This window comes from Phaethon aethereus, assembly GCF_964289735.1.
Source record: "Phaethon aethereus genome assembly, chromosome: W".
NCBI lineage: Eukaryota > Metazoa > Chordata > Aves > Phaethontiformes > Phaethontidae > Phaethon > Phaethon aethereus.
The window spans coordinates 34,448,145-34,473,136 of record NC_138581.1 but is presented as its reverse complement, the minus strand read 5'-3'; the positions used below and the strand labels follow the sequence as shown (position 1 = coordinate 34,473,136).

Below are 24,992 nucleotides of genomic sequence, written 5' to 3'. Positions count from 1 at the left end.
AGATGGAAGCGCTCACAGAAGAGGAAGTTTTTCATTCCTTGGTTTTTGTATTGTCTTGGGCTTGATTCCTGTCTTCTGAGACACTCTTATGGTTCCTGTGGAAGGCAGGAGAGTTCTTTCACATCTTCAAAGAGACAATTTCTTATTAATCTAAATATATATATATGTGGACAGCAGTGCAGTGTTCACAGCTGTAGGCTCTGAAGTTGGAGGCAGTTTAGGAAGTTGCTGAGCTGGAAGACTTTTTTTGACTCTCAACAACTAGTAGACAAGACATCCCTCTGACCCTTTAAATCTTCCGGTTGTATTTTCATTGAATAAAGATTCTAGCATTCCCTGCAACCGCTTAAAAGATTCACCTACATGGCAGAGCTGCAACTGTGTAATAAAGGCTTAAATCAATAGAATCTATGTTTCTATACATCTTTCCATTCCTATACATCTGAAGAGTTGTAGCTATCTTTGCTTTTCATGTTCTCAGGACTTCTTTGAAAAAAAGTTTTACAAATCTGACCATGTAATTTTCCTTCCCTGCCAGTATCCTTTTAGTATTGACTACAGAGGTAACATGATCTGGGATTTAAAAGTGATAGATTGTGTTATGCGATTCAATTTCTAACATCTTCTCAAAACCTAACAGAGACAGAGATTACACAGTTGTGACAAGCCCAAAATCAAAATGTCAAGTTAACTTGAGTCTTGGGCATGCTTAAAATACCTTCTATCTGGTATGGTGATTGTCCTGGTTTCAGCCAGGATAGAGTTAATTTTCTTCACAGAAGCTAGTATGGGGCTATGTTTTGGATTTGGGATGAGAAAATGTTGATAAGGTGCTGATGTTTTGAGTTGTTGCTAAGCAGTCAAGGACAGTCCAGCTTCTCTTGCTGGCCTGCTAGCAAGAAGGCTGGGGGTGCACGGGAGGTTGGGGGGGGACACAGCTGGGACAGCTGACCCAGGCTGTCCAAAGAGATATTCCATACCATATAACATCATGCTCAGTATAAAAAGCTGGGATGAAGAAGAAGGAAGGGGTGGAGTGACATTTGGAGTGAACCCAAGTCTTCCCAAGAAACCATTATGCGTGATGGAGCCCTGCTTCCCTGGAGATGGCTGAACACCTGCCTGCCCATGGGGAGTGGTGAATGAATTCCTTGTTTTGCTTTGCTTGTGTGTGCGCAGCTTTTGCTTTCCCTATTAAACTGTCTTTATCTCAAACCATGAGTTTCCTCACTTTTACTCTTCCGATTCTCTCTCCCCTGTTCCACCGTGGGGGAGTGAGCGAGCAGCTGCCTGGGGCTTAGTTGCCGGCTGGGGTTAAAGCACGACAGTGATGCACTACCTTGAGTTGTTTCCCTGACAGTCTGGATAAGTGCTTTTCAACCTTTTTAGTTTGAATACCTTTTAAAAAAAAAATCCAGTGAAGGTGCGGGCTTCTTCAGAAATATTTAGATTGTTAGATGGTGCAAGAACTTGTTTTAGTTTTGTCAGCCTTTAGAAGAGGCCATAAGTGGAAAATCACTGATCTCAACTGCAAAATTTGAGTTAGAGCAACCTGTGACCAAAGCACTGCCTGATGTAAATCCAGTCAATTTAGTTGGCACTAGGCTAATTCAGGTAGAGTGGCTCTGAATTGACTCTGTGCTGATGACATTGCATATATAAAAATGTTCCTTCAGAAGCACCAGTCTTACACAGCTGTAACTCTTATTTATGATCAAAATGCCTTGAGTGCTTAAAGACTTTGGATTTGTTTGAGGATTTTTTTTTTACTCTTTGTTTAGCTTTGCAGAGCCATCACAGCTCAGAGGCACTGAGGTGGTGATTTTCCTCACGTTCATCAATAGCAGTGCTCACTAGCAGTCACTTAAACCTGAGCAAGATTGCTGAAGGTACAAAAATTACACAGGTGTTTTGGGGAGAGTGGTTTTAACATTGCAGTTGTTGAAATACTATGTGAAGTGTAATTTTCTTTGTAAAAGCATTCTAGAACAGGTGCTGAGATGGGAGGAAAAAACTTACTTTGATTTTAATGTTTTATTGTAAAATATTGTTTATTTAAATACCTTTTCATAGGCTGCGATTTCTCAGTGCTTAAGACTACTGAGGAGAAATTTAGGTTTATTTTAAAGAACCTTTAGATTAAAGTCAAGACATCCAAGACAGGACAATACACAAATCCAAAAACCTCTGCAGTACTCCTTTCCCCTGGACCCACAAACCTCTCTTCTTCATATAGAACATAATGATTTCTTTTCTTGCTGTTTGCAGGTGCTCCTGATCCAACAGCAGGTGCTAGCATAGATGATGAAAACTGCTGGCATTTGGATGAGGAACAGGTCCAAGAACAGGTTAAACTCTTTCTCTTCCAGGGTGGATACCATGGATCAGGGAAGCAGCTCAATTTACTTTTTGCAAAGGTATGTTGAGTACTCTAAACCTTCCCTCCTCTCTCTCCCCACTCCCCTGGCCAGTCTGTATTTGTTCACCTCTTACTCAAAGTCCTGTTCTAAAACAAGACAAAGAACATGATGGCAAGTTAATAATGCAATGGAACACAATCTGGTGTGTCTTGAGATCAGTTTAAGGATATGAAGTAACATTTCAACTGTCTGCAGCTTTGTTGTTCTCTTCCTTCCTACCCCCAAAATGTTGGAAAAACCTGTAGAAATTATGGTCTTGTGGCAGCATCCATAATACACCTGTGGATTACTTGTGGAAGAAGTGTGTTTGCAGAATTGCAATGGAATACTGAAACTAAAAATTGTTGTTGAAGTTTGGAATGCAGACTATTTTTTTTCTACTTAAAAATTTCACATCAGATATATAAATTATATTTCTTATTTAACAGACATGTAATGTTTAACATTGCAGCATATTGTCTGTACTGTGATTTGGTTTGTTTTTTTCAAGTTTGTATTAAAAGACTCATTTCCTAGGTGCGAGAGATGCTAAAGATGAGAGATTCAAATGGAGCTCGCATGTTGACGTTGATAACAGAACAGTTCATGGCTGACCCTCGTCTGTCGCTTTGGAGACAACAAGGAACTGCAATGACTGACAAGTATAGGCAGCTCTGGGACGAACTGGGTAAATGCATAGACTTCAAAATAATTTAGGTGTTCATGTGTATAATGAAAAAACAATTACATATTTGGGATGGAGAGAAACTTTATTGTGGTACTAGATAAAGCAGGTTGGAGTTTTCTGCAGGTTTGCTTGTTCAGTTAAGGTTGAGTGAAACTGAATTTCTGATCTGCTACATGAGACAATTACAGATGGAGGAGAGGAAGCATGGCATGAAACAAGTATGATTGCAACAGGTTGTAAGTACCTGAGGATCTAAAAAGAATAAAGCAAAAAGTGGAAATGTAGCTACACAACTGAGGTAAGTATATAAGCCACTAGTGCTAAACTGGAAAGGTTAAGGAAGAAATCGATACACAACTACAGAGAAACAGAAGACAAAAAAAGATTCATTAAGAGTATGAGAAGACAGCAAGAAAGGAAAGCAAAAGTCCATTACTGAGCAGGAAAGGAGATCAAATAACAGAGGGCTATAACAACACTGCTTTACATGAAAGGTCAGTATGTCCTTTCCTGTAAAGAGGGGAGAGAACTGGAAAAAAAGTTGCAGGTTGAGATAGAAACTGTTTAATAGGACAGCACATAAAGAAGAAATAATAATAATAATACTGACAAAGGAATATACAAAAACAATTAATGCACAACGCAGCAATTGCTCAGTGATTGATAGCCCATCCCCGAGCAGCGATTCCCATCCCCCCAGCCAACTCCAGTTTTATATACTGAATGTGATGTTATATGGTAGGGAATATCTCTTTGGCCAGGCTGGGTCGGCTGTCCTAGCCGTGCCCCCTCCCAGCTTCTTGTGCACTCCCTCACTGGCAGAGTATGAGAATCTGAAAAGTCCTTGACTGGGTATAACTACAGTACTACAACTACTTAGCAACAACTAAAAACATCAGTGTGTTATCAACATTATTCTCATACTAAATCCAAAACACAGCACTATACCAGCTATTAGGAAGAAAATTAACTCTATCCCAGCCAAAACCAGGACACTTGGCTTGCTAGGGAATAATGCTTTTTGCCAAGCTGGACATGTACACAGCAAAATTGTATCCCACGATACTGAAAACCAGAGGGTCTCATGCTTCATTGCTTATGTGGGTTGAGCTGGTAGGTGGTGGGAGAGGCAGAAATGTGTTCTCCAACTTTTACCTGTAGTAGTCTTACCACATGCTGCCAATAAACATAAAAGGTTTTGTTAAATTTTCTTATGTTGTGGCTTAGCCCCAGCCGGCAACTAAGCACCATGTAGCTGCTCACTCACTCCCCCTCCTCCAGTGGGACGGGGGAGAGAATTAGGAAAAAAAACCTCATGGGTTGAGATAAAAACAGTTTAATAGGACAGAAAGAGAGAAAGAAACAACAATAACAACAATAATAATACTGACAAAGGAATGTACATGAACAAGTGATGCCCAATACAGCAATTGCTCACCACCCGGCGATCGATAGCCCGTCCCCGAACAGCGATTTCTGCCCCCCGGCCAACTCCAGTTTATGTACTGGGCATGACGTCGGATGGTAGGGAATATCTCTTTGGCCAGCCTGGGTCAGCTGTCCTGGTTGTGTCCCCTCCCAGCTTCCCGTGCATCCCCAGCCTGCTTGCTGGCAGGCCAGCACAAGAAGCTGGACTGTCCTTGACTACATAGCAACAACTCAAAACATCAGCACCTTATCAAGATTTTCTCATCCCAAATCCAAAACATAGCCTCACACTAGCTTCTGTGAAGAAAACCAGCTCTATCCTGGCTGAAACCAGGACATCTTAGCAGCTCATCTTGTTTCATCAGTTCCACAGAATCACTAAGGTTGGAAAGGACCTTCAAGATCATCAAGTCCAACCATTAATCCAGCGCCACCATGTCCCCTAAACCATGTCCTGAAGCGCCACATCCACATATTTTTTGAACACTTCCAGAGATGGCGACTCCACCACCTCCCTGGGCAGCCTGTTCCAATGCTTGACCACCCTCTCGGTGAAGAAATTTTTCCTAATATCCAATCTAAACCTCCCCTGGCACAACTTGAGGCCATTTCTTCTCATCCTATCACTAGTTACTTGGGAGAAGAGACCAGCGCCCTCGTCGCCACAACCCCCTTTCAGGTAGTTGTAGAGAGCGATAAGGTCTCCCCTCAGCCTCCTCTTCTACAGACTAAACAATCCCACTTCCCTCAGCCGCTCCTCAGAAGACTTGTTCTCCAGACCCCTCAGCAGCTTCGTTGCCCTTCTTTGGACATGCTCGAGCACCTCAATGTCTTTCTTATAGTGAGGGGCCCAGAACTGAACATGGGATTCTAGGTGCGGCCTCACCAGTGCCGAGTACAGGGGCACAATCACTTCCCTACTCCTGCTGGCCGCGCTATTTCTGATACAGGCCAGGACGCTGTTGGCTGCCTTGGCCACTTGGGCACACTGCTGGCTCATATTCAGCCGGCTGTCAACCAGCACCCCCAGGTCCCTTTCCGCCGGGCAGCTCTCCAGCCACTCCTCCCCAAGCCTGTAGCGTTGCATGGGGTTGTTGTGACCCAAGTGCAAGACCCGGCACTTGGCCTTATTAAACCTCATACAGTTGACCTCTGCCCATCCGTGTTAACATCATCTTCTTGACAGCACCTATCTGAAGGTGGAATCTCTCTGCCTGCAACATCAAATAAGCAATATTTTAGATTAATCAAATTGATCAGTTTACCTCTGTTTAATCAAAATTGTAGTTGCCACTCCCAAAAAGCCTCAATGGCAACCTCTAGCCTCACCACTACCTCAGCTGCTGTATTTGCAATCTGAGGCAGAACCTCTTGTTTCAGTCCTGAACTGCTCTGCCTCCTGTAACAGTATCAAAATATGTTGATCATGTACCACAGTTTCAACTGCAAATACATTTTGATCATTTCAGGTGCGCAGTAGCCTAAGGGTCTAACTTAACTTGGTTCTTCCATCACCAGCTTGTCTTTATATTGCTAACCTGTCCATTTTTTCCCTATACCAGTAGGATTCCTTCCACTGGTGCTTAGCAAGTTCCCTGAAAATTTCTGTTAATTGGATGAATCTCTCCAACTTGACTCCTACCTTGTGTGAAAATTAGAAGCTGCTGCTGTGTTTTTGCTAGGATTTCACCTTGAGTTAAAAACATCCCTTTTTCCAGGTGAAACATGCATGTGAATGTGCAAAAATTGAAGGAGGTTTTAAGGGAGACCAGAGTTATGATAGCAAACTACAGAAGGAAGAGCAGGTTGTCCCTGGCGACCCTTGATCTGTGCCAGTAGTGGCAGAGAACTCAGATATTGGGTTTAAGGGGGCAATGGTATCATTATGTAATGTTGGTTTCCTATCTTGTCATCTTCTAGGATGTCAGAGAACTAAAATATCAATAAAGGGAGTGGGACAAGCCTTTCAATACTTTCTGTATTATACGTTGAGAGTAATCTGGGAGTGGCATATATGTATGTCTTTTTAAAAAAAGTGCTTTATCTGTGGTCTCATTTATTTTACAGATAGGTAGCAACACTGTAGTTATGGAGATTTTTAGGACATGTAAAGTATTTAAACATAGACTGCTTAATAAAGGCTGGCTTGCTTGCACTGGTATGCTGTCCGCCAACCGCTAGGCATATGGCCACTTTGACAGTTCTATTTTGGCATAGGTTATTAAGCATACTTAAATAACTTCAGCTTTGCTCCTGGACTGGGTTAATTGAGCATTTTATTAGAACTTAAATGATGCTTACTACCTGGCATTGGGCATTGGCGATACTGGAAGAACACATTGGGCTCTAATCAGAGCTCCTGCTAAAGTTTATGGTAAATTGTGTTGACTTCAGTAGAAATCAGACTGGGTTTGTATGTTTGAAGATGCTGATTTAAAAAAATTAAATACTTCACATCTAAGTATGAGCCTGGCGATTTTCTAATACAAAGTCATAATTCTGCAAGCAATTTCTGATTCAAAGGCCTCAAGTTAACTAGCTAGTTACATGTAAGGATTTTTTGTTGTGTTTTAAAACCTCTAGATCAGGAGGAAGAATATAATTATGCTCAGCAGATTCACCTATTGTACATCAAAGAATTGAGCTAAATGCTCTGTTGTGGTTTAATGCGGCAGGCAGCTAAACACCTGTCATGGTTTAGCCCCAACTGGCAACTAAGCACCACGCAGCCGCTCACTCACTCCCCCCTGCCCCAGGGGGACAGGGCAGAGAATTGTGAAAAAACTTGTGGGCTGAGATAAAAACAGTTTAATAGGACAGCAGGAGAGAAAGAAACAACAATGATAACAACAATAATAATACCGACAAAGGAATATACAAGAACAAGTGATGCCCAGTGCAGCAATTGCTCACCACCCGGTGACTGATAGCCCGTCCCCGAGCAGCGATTCCCGCCCCCCGGCTAACTCCAGTTTATGTATTGGGCATGACATTATATAGTAGGGAATATCTCTTCGGCCAGCCTGGGTCAGCTGTCCTGGCTGTGTCCCCTCCCAGCTTCCTGTGCACCCCCAGCCTTCTTGCTAGCAGGCCAGCACGAGAAGCTGGACTGTCCTTGACTACTTAGCAACAACCCAAAACATCAGCACCTTATCAACATTTTCTCATCCCAAATCCAAAACATAGCCTCACACTAGCTTCTGTGAAGAAAACCAGCTCTATCCTGGCTGAAACCAGGACAGTATCCACCCCTTATTCCATACCATTTACATCATGCCCGGGTCCTACACTTCTCAATACATTCCAATTATTCATTATTACTCTTCCTGTCTTTTAATATATACACACAGATATCACTTTCTTAGTCCATGGGCCATCACTTTAAAATGTCTGTGGAGTTCATTTGGTCCATGACTCTGGGCTTCATCCATCATAGCACTCTCTAGGGGCAGGGGAGATGGTATGTGGTGTTGGATTGTCATCTGGCATGGTCCATGTCCATGATCTGCAGGTCGAAGATGTCAGTCTCGAGGAAGTTGTTGGGCGCAAACTACTGAAGCCAGTTCTGGTTCCATCACTGCTGCACGTTACTCGGTTTCAGTGAAGATCATTCCTCATCAGTCTGGGTGACTCTCACTGTAATACCGTTGATATGGTAGATAGGAACCGTAGTAGTAATGTCATGCTGTATTGTGTAGCAATTAACATAATACAATTCAAATCATTGACTTTTTTCACCCAAAATCAAATCTCCTTGAGGTACACATCGGACTTCCCCATCCTTCCACATTACCCACCAAGTGCACCCGGGTCCCTGGGCAAAGGCAATCCCACGAACGGGTTTGCCTTTGCCTGAGGCAGGAGTAACCCAGACTGTCTTCCCCAGCATATTTCTCACGTGCACCACAGGGACTTTATCCCCTTCTACAGTACGTAAAAGTTTTGATTGGGGAGGGGCGGCTCTATTAGTAGATCCCCTAGTGTTGACTGACCAGGTGGCTTTTGCTAAATGTTTATCCCAATGTTTGAATGTCCCATCACCCACTGCTCTCAGTGTAGTCTTTAACAGTCCGTTGTATCATTCAATTTTTCCGGAAGCTGGTGCATGATAGGGGATGTGATACACCCACTCAATGCCGTGCTCTTTGGCCCAGGTGTCTATGAGGTTGTTTCGGAAATGAGTCCCATTGTCTGACTCAATTCTTTCGGGGGTGCCATGTCGCCATAAGACTTGCTTTTCAAGGCCCAGGATAGTGTTCCGGGCGGTGGCATGGGGAATGGGATATGTTTCCAGCCATGGGGTGGTTGCTTCCACTATGGTAAGCACATAGCGCTTGCCTTGGCGAGTTTGTGGAAGTGTGATATAGTCAATCTGCCAGGCCCCCCCATATTTATATTTCAACCATCATCCTCCATACCAGAGGGGCTTTAACCGCTTGGCTTGTTTGATGGCAGCGCACGTTTCACATTCATGGATAACGTGTGCGATAGTGTCCATGGTCAAGACTACCCCTCGATCCCGAGCCCATCTCTATGTTGCATCTCTTCCCTGATGGCCTGAGGTGTCATGGGCCCACCGAGCTATAAATAATTCACCCTTATGTTGCCAGTCCAGATCCACCTGAGCCTCTTCAATCTTAGCAGCCTGATCCACCTGATGGTTGTTTTGATGTTCTTTGGTGGCCCGACTCTTGGGTACGTGAGCATCTACGTGACGTACTTTTATGACTGGATTCTCTAATCGGGAAGCAGTATCTTGCCACAATTCAGCAGCCCAGATGGGCTTGCCTCTGCGTTGCCAGTTGCTCTGCTTCCATTGCTGTAGCCACCCCCATAGAGCATTTGCCACCATCCATGTGTCCGTATAGAGATAGAGTATTGGCCATTTTTCTCATTCAGCAATATCTAAAGCCAGCTGGATGGCTTTCACCTCTGCAAACTGACTTGATTCACCTTGTCCTTCAGCAGCTTCTGCGACTCGTCATATAGGGCTCCATACAGCAGCTTTCCACCTTCGATGATTGCCTACAATACGACAGGACCCATCAGTAAACAGGGCATATTGCCTTTCATTCTCTGGCCGTTTATTATATGGTAGAGCCTCTTCAGCACGTGCCACTTCCTCTTCTGGTGATACTCAAAAACCTTTGCCTTCTGGCCAGTCCATGATCACTTCCAAGATTCCCGGGCGACTAAGGTTTCCTATTCGAGCCTGCTGTGTAATAAGCGCGACCCACTTACTCCACGTAGCATCAGTCGCATGATGTGTAGAGGGGACCCTCCCTTTGAACATCCAGCCCAGCACCGGCAGTCGGGGTGCCAGGAGGAGCTGTGTTTCAGTACCAACCACTTCCAAAGCAGCTCCAACTCCTTCATATTCTGCCAATATCTCCTTTTCAGTTGGAGTATAGCGGGACTCAGATCCCCTATATCCTCGACTCCAAAACCCTAGAGGTCGACCTCGAGTCTCTCCTGGTGCCTTCTGCCAGAGACTCCAGGTAGGGCCATTCTCCCCGGCTGCCGTGTAGAGCACATTTTTAACATCTTGTCCTGCCCGGACTGGCCCGAGGGCTACGGCATGAACTATCTCCTGTTTGATTTGTTCGAAGGCTTGTCGTTGCTCAGGGCCCCATTTTAAATCATTCTTCTTCAGGGTCACTTGATAAAGAGGGCTTACAATCAGACTGTAGTTTGGAATATGCATTCTCCAGAAACCCACAACGCCCAAAAATGCTTGTGTTTCTTTTTTGCTAGTTGGTGGAGACATAGCTGTTATTTTGTTGATCACATCCATTGGGATCTGATGACGTCCATCTTGCCATTTTATTCCTAAAACTGGATCTCTCGTGCAGGTGCTTTGACCTTACTTTGTTTTATGGCAAAACCAGCTTTCAGAAGGATTTGGATTCTTTTCTTCCCTTTCTCAAAAACTTCTTCTGCTGTGTTGCCCCATACGATGATATCATCAATGTATTGCAGATGCTCTGGAGCTTCACCCTGTTCCAGTGCAGTCTGGATCAGCACGTTATCAACAATTTCTCATCCCGAAAATCAAAGCATAGCCTCACACTAGCTTCTGTGAAGAAAACCAACTCTGTCCTGGTTGAAACTAGGACAATACCACACAGCCATTTGCTCCCTCCCCCCTCCCTGGCGGGATGTGGGAGAGAATCAGAAAAAAAAAGTCATATTCATGGGCTGAGATAAAGACAGTTTAATAGGACAGAAAAGAAGGGAAAAAAATAGTAGTGATAAAAGCATGTACAAAACAGGTGATGCACAATGCAATTGCTCACCACCTGCTGACCCATGCCCAGCCAGCTCCCAGGCAGCTCCCCTCCCTGGCCAACTCCCCCAGTTTATATACTGGGCATGACGTTATATGGTATGGAATATCTCTTTGGCCAGGCTGGGTCAGCTGTCCTGGCTGTGTCCCCTCCCAGCTTCCCGTGCACCCTCTGCCTTCTTGCTGGCAGGCCAGCATGAGAAGCTGAACAGTCCTTGACTGCTTAGCAAGAACTAAAAACATCAGTATGTTATCAACATTCTTTTCATCCCAAATCCAAAACACAGCACTATACCAGCTACTAGGAAGAAAATTAATTCTATCCCAGCCAAAACCAGGACATGCTCCAAAGGTGTACTACTGGAAAGATTAAGATTACAGGTCAAAGCTATAAGACTTGCTCATATACTTCTCATGCTAGAAGAATTTATATGAACTTCAGTGACGCACTGGTGAACACTTCCAACTTGCCGCGGTAATACATGAATGCGTTTTCCAGAGTTTAGAGTGGAATTGTAATTTTTCATGTTGCTTAAATGTTTAAATGGTGTCTAGGTAGGTAAATTTCATGCGCTGATATTTATGATTAATTTTCAGTGACCATGGTTGAAGACTTCACTACATCAGATTGATTAACTGTCTGAAGCCCCTTGGTTTGTATTTTAATTAAATTGCATTGGTAAAATGGAGGTATATGGAAATGCACAGTAAATATTTGCTGATGCCTATTGAACTGAGATATCATATTTGAAGAAAAAAAGGTCAGTTAACCTTCTTTGTATTCTAGAGGAGGAAAAAATGATCCATGCAATATTACTACAGCAGTAATTCGTTAATATTCATCCATCAAAAATTAAGTTCTCTTATTCTGTACGAAAGTGATAAAATTTCCTTAATAAAAGGAGAAAATTTGACTTTGTGCCCCAGCCCAGGGATCATGATGGCTGGGAGGCTTTGCTTTGGAATTAAATGTTGAGCACTGCCAGATGCCAGACATTGAGAAGAGGCTGAGTTTTGTTGGCAAACGGGATCTGCAAGTTAATTGGTGTTTTCTGCAGGCTTCTGGCTGTGAAATGAAATTGGAAGCCCTTTAGCTGCATGGTTAATACAGGACCTGAATACAAATGTTACATGTCACCATCAGGGCCCATTGTGAAACAATAGTATTCCCACTGGAACACTGGGCCATTACAGGTCATTTAAATATGGGGATTGCATTTAAACTAAAAACCCCATTTGCCTTTTACTGCAATTTAAATGTCTTCTTAGCAAAAGCTAAGTGACAAATTAAATGAAAAAAGTGCCCACATTTTTAAAGCTGTAATGCAGAACAACCTTTTATTGCTTCTCATGTGCCACGAATGAATCATTATACTTGTCAACCCTAAACCAAGCCATAATTGGAGCAGCTGCTGTTATCAAAGCAGGGCTGCTCTTGTGACAGCTTAATAAAGCTGAAACTGTTAAACTAAATCCCAGATGCTTAACCTGATGAAAGCAGTCAAGTAGAAGAATCTAAGACAAGTATCTACTACTTGGTGGAGTGAGGGACCCCAACAGCTTGTCAGCACGTAGATTACAGGATAAGATATTTTTTTGTGAACTACCATTTTCAGTATCTTTATATCTTCTTGTTTGCCTTCATGGTGAAGAAACAATATAATTTGTATGTTTCAAAACAAACATTTCTAGTAGATTTCCTCCATTTTTATATTTAAGAACAGTTTAAGGGGGAAGAGAGCTGTTTTGTGAGTCAAGGATAAGTTTATTATGGAACAAAGATATGATGGCTCTGTCATGATATGGTGGGTTGACCTTGGCTGGATGCTTGGCTGAATGCAGGCGATGTTCAGCCACTTCCCAGGAAGTAGGTCTTCAGTACACGTAGTGGTTGCTCCAGAAGACAAATGCCTTAATAACGAATATCCCCTCTGCTCCTCCTTTTAGCTTTGATTGCTGAGCAGACGTCATATGGTATGGAATATCCCTTTGGCCAGTTTGGGTCAGCTGTCCTGGCTGTGTCCCCTCCCAAGATCTTGCCCACCCCCAGCCTACTGGCCTTGGGGGGGGATGTTGGTGAGACAGTCTTGATGCTGTGTGAGCACTGCTCAGTAGTAGCCAAAACACTGGTGTGTTCTCAACACCTTTCTAGCAACCGCGATGAGGGCTGCTATGGGGAAAATTAACTCCTTCCCAGCCAGACCCAATACACATGGAGAAGAGGGTATATTCAAAGAGCTCTTGAAAGGCAGGGCAGTGGATAAAATTGGCAAACTTGTTCTGGGTTTTTCTCATGCTGATCCTGATCTCTGTTGGTTCTCGTATTTCATGAAGTTGAGGAGAACTTAAAAGATATTCTGTACTCTCCACATTTTAATGTATAAGCTTCTCCTGTCTGTCTCAACCAGTTGTTGGTATCTAAAGTTTTTAAGTGTAGGAACCTCTCATGATATTCCCATGAGTCTTATTCATGGGATAATGCTTTTCTGAGTGATGTCCATAGAATCCTTTCCGTTATGCATACTAAATGGCTTGTTCTCAAAAGCTTTTCCTGAGTGGAATAATATGTCTTTGCCTTAGTTCTAATAGTCTTAGTCTTAGTAGTTTTTCACTATCACTTTGCCCTACTGTGGGCTGCTTTTTAACTGTTGGAACAGCCTGATGATCTACTTTGAGTTCACACTTGATGATATTTTGGAAATTTTCTGGATTAGTGATATATTTTTGTGTTAAAATTTAAAACTAAAATATCATTTTACAAGGTCATGTCATGCAGAGAAATAGTACAATACATTTCCTGAAGGATCATGCCTAAATTTTTATTAGTAACACTTTGCTCCTCATCTAAAACTTAATTCTCAATGTTGAGTTTCAGCAAGGAATCATTATAGATCAATTAAGAGAGATTTAATTACCATTTTTCCATAAGCGAACTAATGACTGAATGTTAAATAATGCTTTTTTGATTCGGAAACCACTCTGAATTCATGTCTAGAAAATACCAGGTTAGATTCTTTTAACCTTAACTAAATGAGCTATTCTCCATCTATATTTCTATCTATCTCAAGAATTCCTTCCCTTTGCAATTAGAAAGACAAACTTGTATGAATGGGGCATGCCAGTTGTTCTAAACAGATTACCTCTGCTTAGTACTTAAGGGAGGGGAAAAAGGACAAAACCAGCTAGGATTGTTGCCAGTATGCCCCTAGAGAAATTCCTTCCTGATGCCAGATTTGGTGACTACTTCAGGGCTGCCATGAAAAAGAATCACTTAAGTTAAGCATTCATTACAGTTTTTGTGTTCTAATACTATTTTTCTGGAGCTGCATACTTCATGCAATCCCTTTTTAGGATCCACTATGCAGTAGAAACAGTCACTTTTCCCTATATTTTATGGTATTTCAAAAATGGTACAGCAAGGCTCTAATTTTGAAATTTGAGTGCCAAGCTTATATCCGTATTTCCATGATTTCTTTGGATATCCAAAGTTCTAATTGAATCATGTTCTGCCTTACAGCTAAGGAGAGTACAAATGCTCTGCACCTTTAAATTTCTTAGTTTAGATTAATCAATTGCACATATTACATTTCTGGCCTTGAATTGAAAGCTGTAGGAATGCCCATGTTTCAAAGGAGGTGGGATGCACCATGCTTTGCACCATTTCCCTTGGTCTTTCATTGTGGGACTTCTGGGTGGAGTGATATCTTACACATACTTGTGTCTACAGCTGTGTCATATCCAGTAGACTCTTTGCTTAATTGATAATCCTTTTCTTACTGTTGGTTTTCTTAGTCTTAGCTGCCATGGTGTGGTTGCCATACAGTTACAAAACAATGTGCCTTCAGCTCATGCACTTAAGGTTACATCTCTTTCACAGAATAAGCTGTTAATATATGTCAGTGTATTTGAATGATTTATGCTATTGGAGGCACTAACAGTACTTCTGAGTTAGCATCTGTCGTGGTTTAGCCCCAGCCAGCAACTACGCACCACGCAGCCGCTCGCTCACTCCCCCACGGTGGCACGGGGGAGAGAATCGGAAGAGTAAAAGTGAGGAAACTCATGGTTTGAGATAAAGACAGTTTAATAAGTAAAGCAAAAGCCGTGCACGCAAGCAAAGCAAACCAAGGAATTTGTTCACCACTCCCCATGGGCAGGCAGGTGTTCAGCCATCTCCAGGGAAGCAGGGCTCCGTCACGCGTAATGGTTTCTTGGGAAGACAGACGCCATAACTCCGAACGTCCCTCCACCCCTTCCTTCTTCTTTGTCCCAGCTTTATATACTGAGCATGACGCTATATGGTATGGAATATCTCTTTGGCCAGCCTGGGTCAGCTGTCCCAGCTGTGTCCCCTCCCAGCTTCCCGTGCACCCCCAGCCTGCTCGCTGCAGGCCAGCATGAGAAGCTGGACTGTCCTTGACTACTTAGCAACAACTCAAAACATCAGCACATTATCAACATTTTCTCATCCCAAATCCAAAACATAGCCTCATGCTAGCTTCTATGAAGAAAATTAACTCTACCCTAGCTGAAACCAGGACAGCATCACAAGACAGTTTTGTTGCTCTAAGGCCTGAGTTATGGATGACAACTTAAAGAAATTGCTGTCATGGCCCTGGAGTGTCTCAATTGTTGCTGTAAAGTTCATTTCCCTGGTGAATGAAGCCAGGCTGTCGTTGTGCAAAGATGGGTTCTATCCATCTTTTTTGAGCATGATTTCCTTCCTCCTTCATTACGAACAGTAGAAGATTATTGGCATGTGCCATAATGGTATTTTAAATTGAGGGTATATGAGGCTGGAGTATGACAGTAAGTGGGAGCTATTTTCAAAGAGGGTATTCTTTCCTGTGGTTAAACTGCATTTATCAGATTTGAGGAATAATGGTGAAAGTAATTAACTTTAGTCTATAAGCATAGCTTGAGGGGTTTATTTTTAATGCCATACAGAAAGTTTGGGTTTCCATTTAGTTCAGTTGGATGGAAAGTACTTTTACAGTAGGAGCCAAATTTCTTCAAGTACCCACATTAAAACAGTTTTGAAGTTCTTATTCCTAAACTGTTGAACTGTTTTACTTGTAAATGTTCTAAAATGTTCTAAAAAATTGTTCGGTATTGGAGCTGGTACAAAACTCATTGTGGCCCTAACTGTAGAGTCGTGACTTCCAAGATTAAAGTCAGAGTTTTACTGTGAGCCCAAACTGGTACTTAGAATTATTTTTTTCCTTCCTCTATTTTTAATATTTCAATAACATTAAGCTGCCATTTAATTTTCTGGTACCACTTCTAGTAAATACCAGAGCTAAAGAGAAATAATAGATCTATGGAGAGGAATTACTGTATCTTCACTAATTTCTGCAGTCCAGCAATCTGGCCTTGTGTTATTTTCCAGTTTTCTGTCTTGAATGGATACTGAAAAAATAACTGAAAAATTGGAAAAGTAATCTAAGGTGAGAGATGCAAGAATCTCAGTCTGCTCACACCTGTCATTCAAGACAAAGGAGGATGATCTCTTTCATGATTTAAGACAACTACATAGACTAAAAACTTGATAGTGAAGACACTTCTACCATTCAAACAAAAGGTAGCTAAAGATTGTAATTGGAGCTGGACAAATGTAACTAGAAAACTTGAAATAAGCTTAGAATTTTGAGTCATGACAGTAGATCAGCTAACCAGGAGCTGTGCTAGATTCTCATATTGGAAATCTTAAGAGAAAGGGAAACTTAAGGAATTAGACACTTTTTTTGTCCCTGGGTTACACCTCCGCTCCCTCTAATGCACATTCAGCGTTTAGTGTGCAGAAGGGAATGATTCCCTCTTGCCATCAGTGCTGCAGGTAATCTATTGCATTAATCAGCCAGCTAGTGTAAAATGCATGGGGAGTAATTATAATACCATACATAATACAATCAGCATGAAGCACTTGTCAAGACCAATACATCAAAGTTTAGTTCAGTAATAGAATTAATTAGAGAAAAATGAAACATTCTGTTCTCAAAGAAACACAGCACCCATAGGAAGCCTTTTTTTTCTGAAGGCTGCATAGAGAAACCAGAGTGCATTAAGGAATTCTTTTTATGAATAAAATTGCAACTTCGATCCAACTGAATGCTGAGAGTACTTTTCCTTGGGGTTCTTATTGAGGAGAGAACAGCACTGAAGTGCTTTGCCTATCTTCACTATTCCATAAAATCAACTGTTTAATTGGAGCATTCTCCAGTGGGACTTCTGATTATGCTTTGTTCTAATGGAGATCTCTCCATTCCTGGAGGAGTGAGGTGGCTTTGCCAGTCGTTCTGAAGGCACTTGTCCTTCTTGTTGAGAAGCAATAAATATCATACACTACCTTCTTTCCAAGTGATCGTCCCAGTGAAAGTGTGTATGTGTTTAAAAACCAGATGTAAACCACTTTAAAATCCTTTGCTGACACTTCTATTTTAAAAGGGTCATAGGTTCCATCTCCTATTGTTGTTATTATTCTGGCACTTCCAATGCTGGAAAATGATGCTTTTGTAATAGAATTGATTAGACTCAAATGGGGCACAGTGGCAAGTGTGCAGCAAGTGCTGAAGCTGATTTGTCTGTTGCACAAAGGGAATGATCTTGATTACCTGGCTCTGCTTTCTTTGAAACAATCAAATGTTACTAACCCGATAGCTTTTGGGTTTTTAGTTTGAGAAGTGCATTAATGGGAAGAGCAAAGACATGTCAAATGTGCATCAGTTTCTTGCATGTTTTAATTTTGCAAATTAATGAATTGATCTTAAGTATATTAAATGTAAAATTCCAAGACAAAGGCCAAGTTTCAGCCACTGATTACACAGGTATTGTAAATGAGGAAATGCTATCCCAAACCAGGGCTGCTACACAGCAGCCCTGACAAGATAGCATAATATTTCTAGGAAAAGTAGATTTCTTGGGAAGACTGTAATCAAACAGTCAAACAAAATTTTATGCTGGATCTTCAGTCATGCTCGGTGTCCTAGTCTCCACTAAAACTGTTTTTTTTTTAGCCTGTCATGAAGATTGCATAGTTTAAGCATATTCTTTAAATCTCTTGTAGTATATAAGGCACATTATTAATGAGCAAATTAACTGTTGCTAAACAGTACTTCCAGATGTCTTCATGCTTCTGTCAAAGTTCACGCTGATGAAGAGACAGATGATTTAAAGAAAAATCTTTCCATTTGAAAATTTTTACTAGAGACCCTGATGTATTTATGCCTGCTCTGCTATATAGTGTCAGGGAGCAGGTTCTGAAGTGATGGTATATTTGAAACATCACTGCAAATTAGTTTTCCCTTCAAGCTCCGTAAACAGAAAATGTAAAACAAATTTTCTAGTGTAACCAAATTACTGAAGTAGTGGCAATAACAATATCTTATTCCTATTAGACTGCACAAAAGCAGTGTTTACTGGATCTCTGAGGTCCAGATGTGTTTGGGAATAAGTTATATGATCAGCAGTACTTCTGCTGGGTTTTGAGTGTGGAAGTATATGTTTACAAAATACATGTCTTACTAATAGACTTGTTTGGTTCCTGTAATGTGAAGCTGGAAGATACATGGTTCTTGTTTGTAGAAAACAACATTTTCTTCTGATACAAAAACTAGAAGAAAAACTTGGGTAATTTCCTGCTGTAACTTTATGTGAATTCTTGTTTGCTTTTGACTGATGTTCCTGTCTGATGGGCCATACATTTGAACTATGGATTTTCTAATACAAAAGAGCTACTTAATGCCTTTTAATTGAGAAGGTTGGCTTAATACAGTCTTTCAATTGCTTCAAATGGGCCACACCAGCTCCAAGATTCTGCATCAGAAATTCAGTCTGTCTGGTGTTAGGCATAGCTGGGAAACAAGCAGTGTAGCCTTCAAGGGGTGAAAAAGTACAGTATAGAAGTTTGCAATTAGTCATTGGCTGCTGCATTTTTAATAGAAAACCTAATTTAGCAATTTTTTTTTTATATCAGGTGCTCTGTGGATGTGTATAGTCTTAAATCCCCACTGCAAGTTGGAGCAGAAGGACAGTTGGCTAAAACAGCTGAAAAAATGGAACAGTGTGGATGTTTGTCCCTGGGAAGATGGAAACCATGGAAATGAGCTGCCCAATTTAACCAATGCTTTGCCTCAGGGTGCAAATGCTAACCAAGGTGAGCCTAAATATGTCAGCCTAAAACTGACTGCAACATATAATATAGCCTCTGTCTTATATACTCTAGCCTTGCAGAATTCAGCACTCTCTCCTGGGACAAGTAACTTTCTTGTTGAGGACTGACCAGCCAAATTTATTTTCACTAATACTATCCTTGCAGAAAGGATAAATAGAGGGGTTGTCTTTGTGCTGGGGCTGCAATGTTTTCAAAGCAAGTATTTCTGTTTAGTTAGGTCTTCTAACTTTTCACTTGGTCCTTCTAAATACTTGTTGCATGAAAATTAGATGTCCCTGAAGTATGTCATGTAAAAGTTTCTTTGCTTGACTATAATCTTATATACCTTCTGGTGTTGGGATTTTTATTTTGTTTGCAGTTACAAAGCCTTTGATACTTAAAGGGAGATCTATTGTAACTGCATTAAATGGAGTGTGTGAGAAACTAAAGCAGCTATCTGTGGGATGTGCTCTGTGTTGTGCAGTCTGCATTGACAGGTGAGGGTGGGTGCGGAGGCAACACTGCCTTGGAGGAGGTGTCTCTTCTTACTCGATATCATGCTTTCTAATCTAAAATGTGATTATCAAATCTGACAGAAGCCTTCTCCAGTCATCTTCAAGCAGATTGCTACTTTGTTAATAACTGAGGAAGATGCAGGATACTTACCTGGGAAAAAAAAACTCATAATCCTCAAAACCCCCAGTATTTTGATACATATTTCATATAATCATGATAAAGTTAAAATTAAATGCTTGTGGGAGGTGGTGGATTTGGGCTTAGGTGGGTTTTTCCTATTTTCTTTTTCTTGGAAGATTACCTCTGAAGGAAATAGACTTGGTTCATTTTTAAATCTTGCAGCTAGCTGGGGACAGAAGTTCATTCAACATATAACTTCCTACAGAGGTGTTCTGCTTTCTGGATCTCATGATGTTCAGCCCAACCTTGGCAGGCTAGTGGCAACTCTGATATGGCATTTCAACATTCATAGACACAGTACCATGTTGACAGCACTTTTGCCACAGGAAGAAATCCAGTAAAGATTATGTCAGTCCCATGGCCTCAGTACCTCACTATCTTTGCAGTATTTGTATATGTTTATGACCAAAAATTTCTACAAGTGCTTAAAGTTAATGTCACTTCTCAAAGAGAACAACTAAAATTCTTGTTGATTCTTGATGTTTATCTGTCCCTCATCCTAGTAGCTCTGGGTCTGAGAAGGAGAGAAGCTGGGGATGCTTGAGTAGCTGTGTGCCATATACTTTCTAGTTTGTTTTTAGGGGAGTTCTGTACGTGCTGTTTAATGTACTTCATCTCTAACTGTTCCCTTTGCAAAGTCCTATTTAGCATTAACCGTGCTGGTTTCTAGATCTCTCTGAATGCAAAGTGAATGGCACACAGTTCGTCTGAGCTGTTGGGTAATAGGATGTGAAATGTCATCTGTGGTCTGCTCCTTGTGGAGAGGGGCAAAGCAGGCTGCCCTCAGTTGGGGGTTGGTGAATAGGCAGAAGACAAGAATACTGTGAATGACCGATTCACATATAAATGAGTAAAAGCTGATGCAGCTTTCTGAACTTGTGAAAATGACAGATTCATCGAACAGGCCACATCGGACAGTGTTCACTCGAGCCATAGAGGCATGTGATCTGCACTGGCAGGACAGCCACTTACAGCACATTATCAGCAGTGACTTATACACCAACTACTGTTACCATTGCGACACTGGAAACTCGCTCTTTGACTCTCATGGGTGGCCCCTCTGGCATGGTAAGTGGCTAAACCAGAAAGACGTTTCCATGACTTGCTGCTTTGTTGAGTTTCTATGGCATTATTTTGGGGGGACGGTGGGGAGATGAATGAAAAGCCTAGCAAAGAGAACAGAGGCTCCCTTGAAATACTGACTCAGAAGTAAGTCTTTAAGTCTCTCTTGCATAGTTTTAAAAATAAAACAAAGAAAACAAACAAAAAAGCCCTTTTGAGTAACCTAGCAAAACAGGCTATTGTAGACATGGAAGCATTGCTATTCCTCAATTATTTTCTCCATTTTAGAACATGTTCCGACAGCTTGTGCAAGGGTGGACGCATTACGATCTCATGGATACCCACAAGAAGCACTGAGGCTAGCAATAGCTATTGTTAATACACTAAGGCGGCAGCAGCAGGAACAGCTGGAAATGTTCCAGGCTCAGAAGAAAGGTAAATGTGGGGAAGAGAGAAGGGCAAAGGACATGACAAGGTGACAATAACACCGGAATGGAACTTTGCATGAGAAAACTGCTTTTGAAACTAAAGCAAAAGAGGTGACTTTAACTCTTCAGTCCAAATGATCATAGCAGTAATGTCACATTCTGGATGTTGGAGGTTTTTTTAAGCTGGATTGTGAGCTCTGCAGGGCAAGGGCTCTGTTCTGCCTTCTGCAATACACCTGACATAATGGGGCCTTTATCCCAATCAGGGTTTTTGGTTACACAGTGTAAATACTCATCCTGTGTAATTTATAGGCTTTTAAACAGAGCTTTGCATTTGGCACGTCACATATTTAAAATAATTTTTCCCTCTGATGTATAATTTAGCAGAGCTATATATTTCTGAGGTGGAAGCCTAAAGTTGACATTGATAACAACAAAGTCTGCACTAAAGAAATTCATTAAATTTGGCAGTTTGTTCTAAAAGTCTCTTATGATTCTTAAAACTTTAGTGGATTCACATAGCTGGAAATGAGATTTTTGAAACACTGGATTTATAAAATGTTCTGTGGTGTTCCTCTGAGCACTACCCCTATTTTTTGAAGGAACATTCTACCAAAAATAATCCCGCACTGAACTTTGTCATAAGTTTGAAGAGGTAGTGGAAGAAGAAAGGGATGGCTTTGTGGTTAAAGAATGCACGTGGAAAAACTGGAATTGCGTTCTCAGCTACTACAAGAACACCTTTCATTCAAATTTCATTTTAGATCTTTGCTGCTACTCTTAACTATGTGTATCTCCATGCATTTTAGGCAACAATACCGGTGTGAAGTCACATGTGTAAATTTTTCAAGTGTATGTGTAAGTGTTTTCCCAGAAATGATCGTTTAGAAATTGAAGTAAAGACAAGGTAGACACCTGAGTGAAAAAAAAAAATTAGCTGGCAGTTCCTATGTGCCTCCATTTTCATTTCACAGTACCCAAGGAAGAAGTTTTGAGCACTATTGTGGATCCTAGATTTGAATAAAACTTAATTATTACTTAGGAGAATTTTTCTGAGTCTTTTTATCATGTAATATATCTTTCCTTAACATGTGCTCCCTTAAAAGCTTTGCACCTTTTCCAGCTTCTCAGACTGGGGAGGTAAGAAGGGAGGGGGCTATGTCAGTGTGTATATGTGTGTACATACCACTGACAGGTGTGAAGGGTCTGCTGCAAGTGTGCTGGTCGTAGTACTGTTCCTTTTCATTCCCAGTTGCTAATGCAGTATCTAGACATTCATCACTTCTGCTAAGTTCCTTTCCCTGTGAGCAGTTTCTATACCTGTCAACTAATATTATGCTAAAAATGGAGTGTATGAAATGTGATTCATCCTACCCCAAAACAAAGAAGTTTGTCATTTCTATTTTGTTACTCACTGCTTTTGGTTTTTTTTTCCTCTTATGTTTGGAATTTAAAAAATATTATTTTAATACTGCAAAATATGCTGGTCTTCTCTATAAGCAGATTAATTCTGCAGCTGCAGTTTCAGTTCAGCAACCACCATGTGCTTCTACTTTGCTTTCATTCATATGACTGATCTGATGTCCGTGGAACCACTTGTGCGATTTAAAGTTAAATGTCTATATGAATATTCTATAAGACTGAAGCCTGTGTTTGGCATAACATGAGTGAAGCTCATAAGTAGACACATGTTGTGGCTTAACCTGGCAGGTAGCTAAAACAACCACACAGCCATTCACTCACTCCCCCCTCCCCGGTGGGATGGGGGAGAGAATCGGGAAAAAAAGGTAGAACTTGTGGGTTGAGATAAAGACAGTTTAATAGGACAGAAAAAAAAAGAATAATAATGATAATAATAATGTATCCTGGTTTTGGCCAGGATAGAGTTGATTTTTCTTCCTGATAGCTGGTATAGTGCTGTGCTTTAGAGTTGGTATGAGAACAATGTTGATAACACACTGAAGTTTTAGTTGTTGCTAAGTAGTTGTAGTGCTTATACTAAGTCAAGGACTTTTCAGATTCCCATGCTCTGCCAGTACGGAGGTGCCCAAGAAGCTGGGAGGGGACACAGCCAGGACAGGTGACCCAGGCTGGCCAAAGAGATATTCCCTACCATAGAATGTCATGCCCGGTACATAAACTGGAGTTAGCCGGGGGGCGGGAATTGCTGCTCAGAGATGGGCTATTGATCACCAGGTGGTGAGCAATTGCTGTATTGGGCATCACTTGTTCTTGTATATTCCTTTGTCAGTATTATTATTGTTATTATTGTTTCCTTCTCTCTTGCTGTCATATTAAACTGTTTTTATCTCAACCCACAAGGTTTTCCCAATTCTCTCCCCTGTCCCACTGGGGGAGAGGGGAGTGAGCGAGCGGCTGCATGGTGCTTAGTTGCCGGCTGGGGCTAAACCACAACATAATGATAAGAGGATGTACAAAAAAAGTGATGCACAGCACAATTGCTCACCACCCGCAATGACCAATGCCCAGTTAGTTCCTGAGCTACGGCCCCTCCCGGGCCAACTCCCCCAGTTTATGTACTGGGCATGACGTTGTATGGTAGGGAATATCTCTTTGGCCAGCCTGGGTCAGCTGTCCCGGCTGTGTCCCCTCCCAGCTTCCTCTGCACCCCCAGCCTTCTCGCTGGCAGGCCAGAGCATGAGAAGCTGAACAGTCCTTGACTGCTTAGCAACAACTCAAAACATCAGGATGTTATCACCATTATTCTCATACTAAATCCAAAACACAGCGCTATACCAGCTATCAGAAAGAAAATTAACTCTATCCCAGCCGAAACCAGGACAACACAATAGGTGAAATGGAATATAAGTGAGTCAGTAAGAAGTCACCGATATTAATCCTTTTTGTAATATTACATGCTTCTGCCTGTCATCTTTAGCACATGCTGTTTGTTAACAAGACTATTATTTACTTGTTTGTTTTTCATATTGCATATCAGTTGATTATTTTTAAAAATGCCACCCTCCTGAACACTCAGTTCGTCAGTGTGACTGTGTTTCACTTTGTAGCCCCACACATTTAAATAGGCAAGAAGCCAGCTTTTAAAGCTTTGTGATAATACATATAGTTACTCAGAAAGATGGTACTTTGTGAATGAGAGAGAGCAGAGGCAGGTACAAGTTAGTTTATAATAGGCAGAGAAACAGAGCATCGGCAATGGCTTGTATACAATTTTTAAATGGTCACTCATAATGTGTCTGATCTCTCATAGTTCAGTTATGTGTATGTGTCTAGGAGAAAAAAGTTGGGAGTTGGAGTCAAAGGGAAGCTACTGCCATAAGACTTAGTAAAAAAAGGGATTTGGGGAATCTCTAACCTCTGTTACCACAGCTACCCTTCCTTCAATTCATTGTGCTAAACAATTTTTTCATGTAACTGATGAAGGTATGAAGGTATTTGTTGACTGAAACTTTAGAATGACAAAAAAATGCACTTAAAGGACAATTTTTTTCTCATATACCTCATTTAAACACTTTACCTTTTTTTCTTCTTTTTTTTTAGGAGCTGTCATCCTGAGTTTATTACTTCAATAAATATTTAGATGCAAGATAAGCCCATATTTTATTTATTAAAATGGAACATTTCAGAATATTTTAATTTATTTCAGTGCCATCAGATTCACTTAAAATGTAAAAATGGTACTGCAACTTTTGAGTGAGGAAACAGTTGTAAAGAGTTACTGGTATCAAGTAAGAGATTTCAGAAGATACTGCAGTTGATATTTTTGACCCATAATATACTTTGCTAGTGCTCAAAATGTTTCAACTTCATCCATTTACTTTTTTCCCTCTTTTAACATATTCACAAAGGGCAATGGATTCACCCTGAAAGATAC

The 24,992-nt window shown here is 41.2% G+C and overlaps 1 protein-coding gene across 1 annotated transcript in view; it reads left to right on the top strand.

Annotated features, from left to right (window-relative positions):
* The window catches only part of LOC309415200 (zinc finger SWIM domain-containing protein 6-like), a gene marked incomplete at its 3' end in the record, with an annotated part of 166,580 nt that overhangs the window by 102,139 nt on the left and 39,449 nt on the right, over positions 1–24,992 (top strand). Inside the window, exons 3-7 of the mRNA XM_082012650.1 lie at positions 2,269–2,417; positions 2,937–3,087; positions 18,774–18,953; positions 20,538–20,714; positions 20,997–21,143. Coding sequence (XP_081868776.1) covers positions 2,269–2,417; positions 2,937–3,087; positions 18,774–18,953; positions 20,538–20,714; positions 20,997–21,143 — 804 coding nt within the window. The remainder of the gene's footprint in view (positions 1–2,268; positions 2,418–2,936; positions 3,088–18,773; positions 18,954–20,537; positions 20,715–20,996; positions 21,144–24,992) is intronic.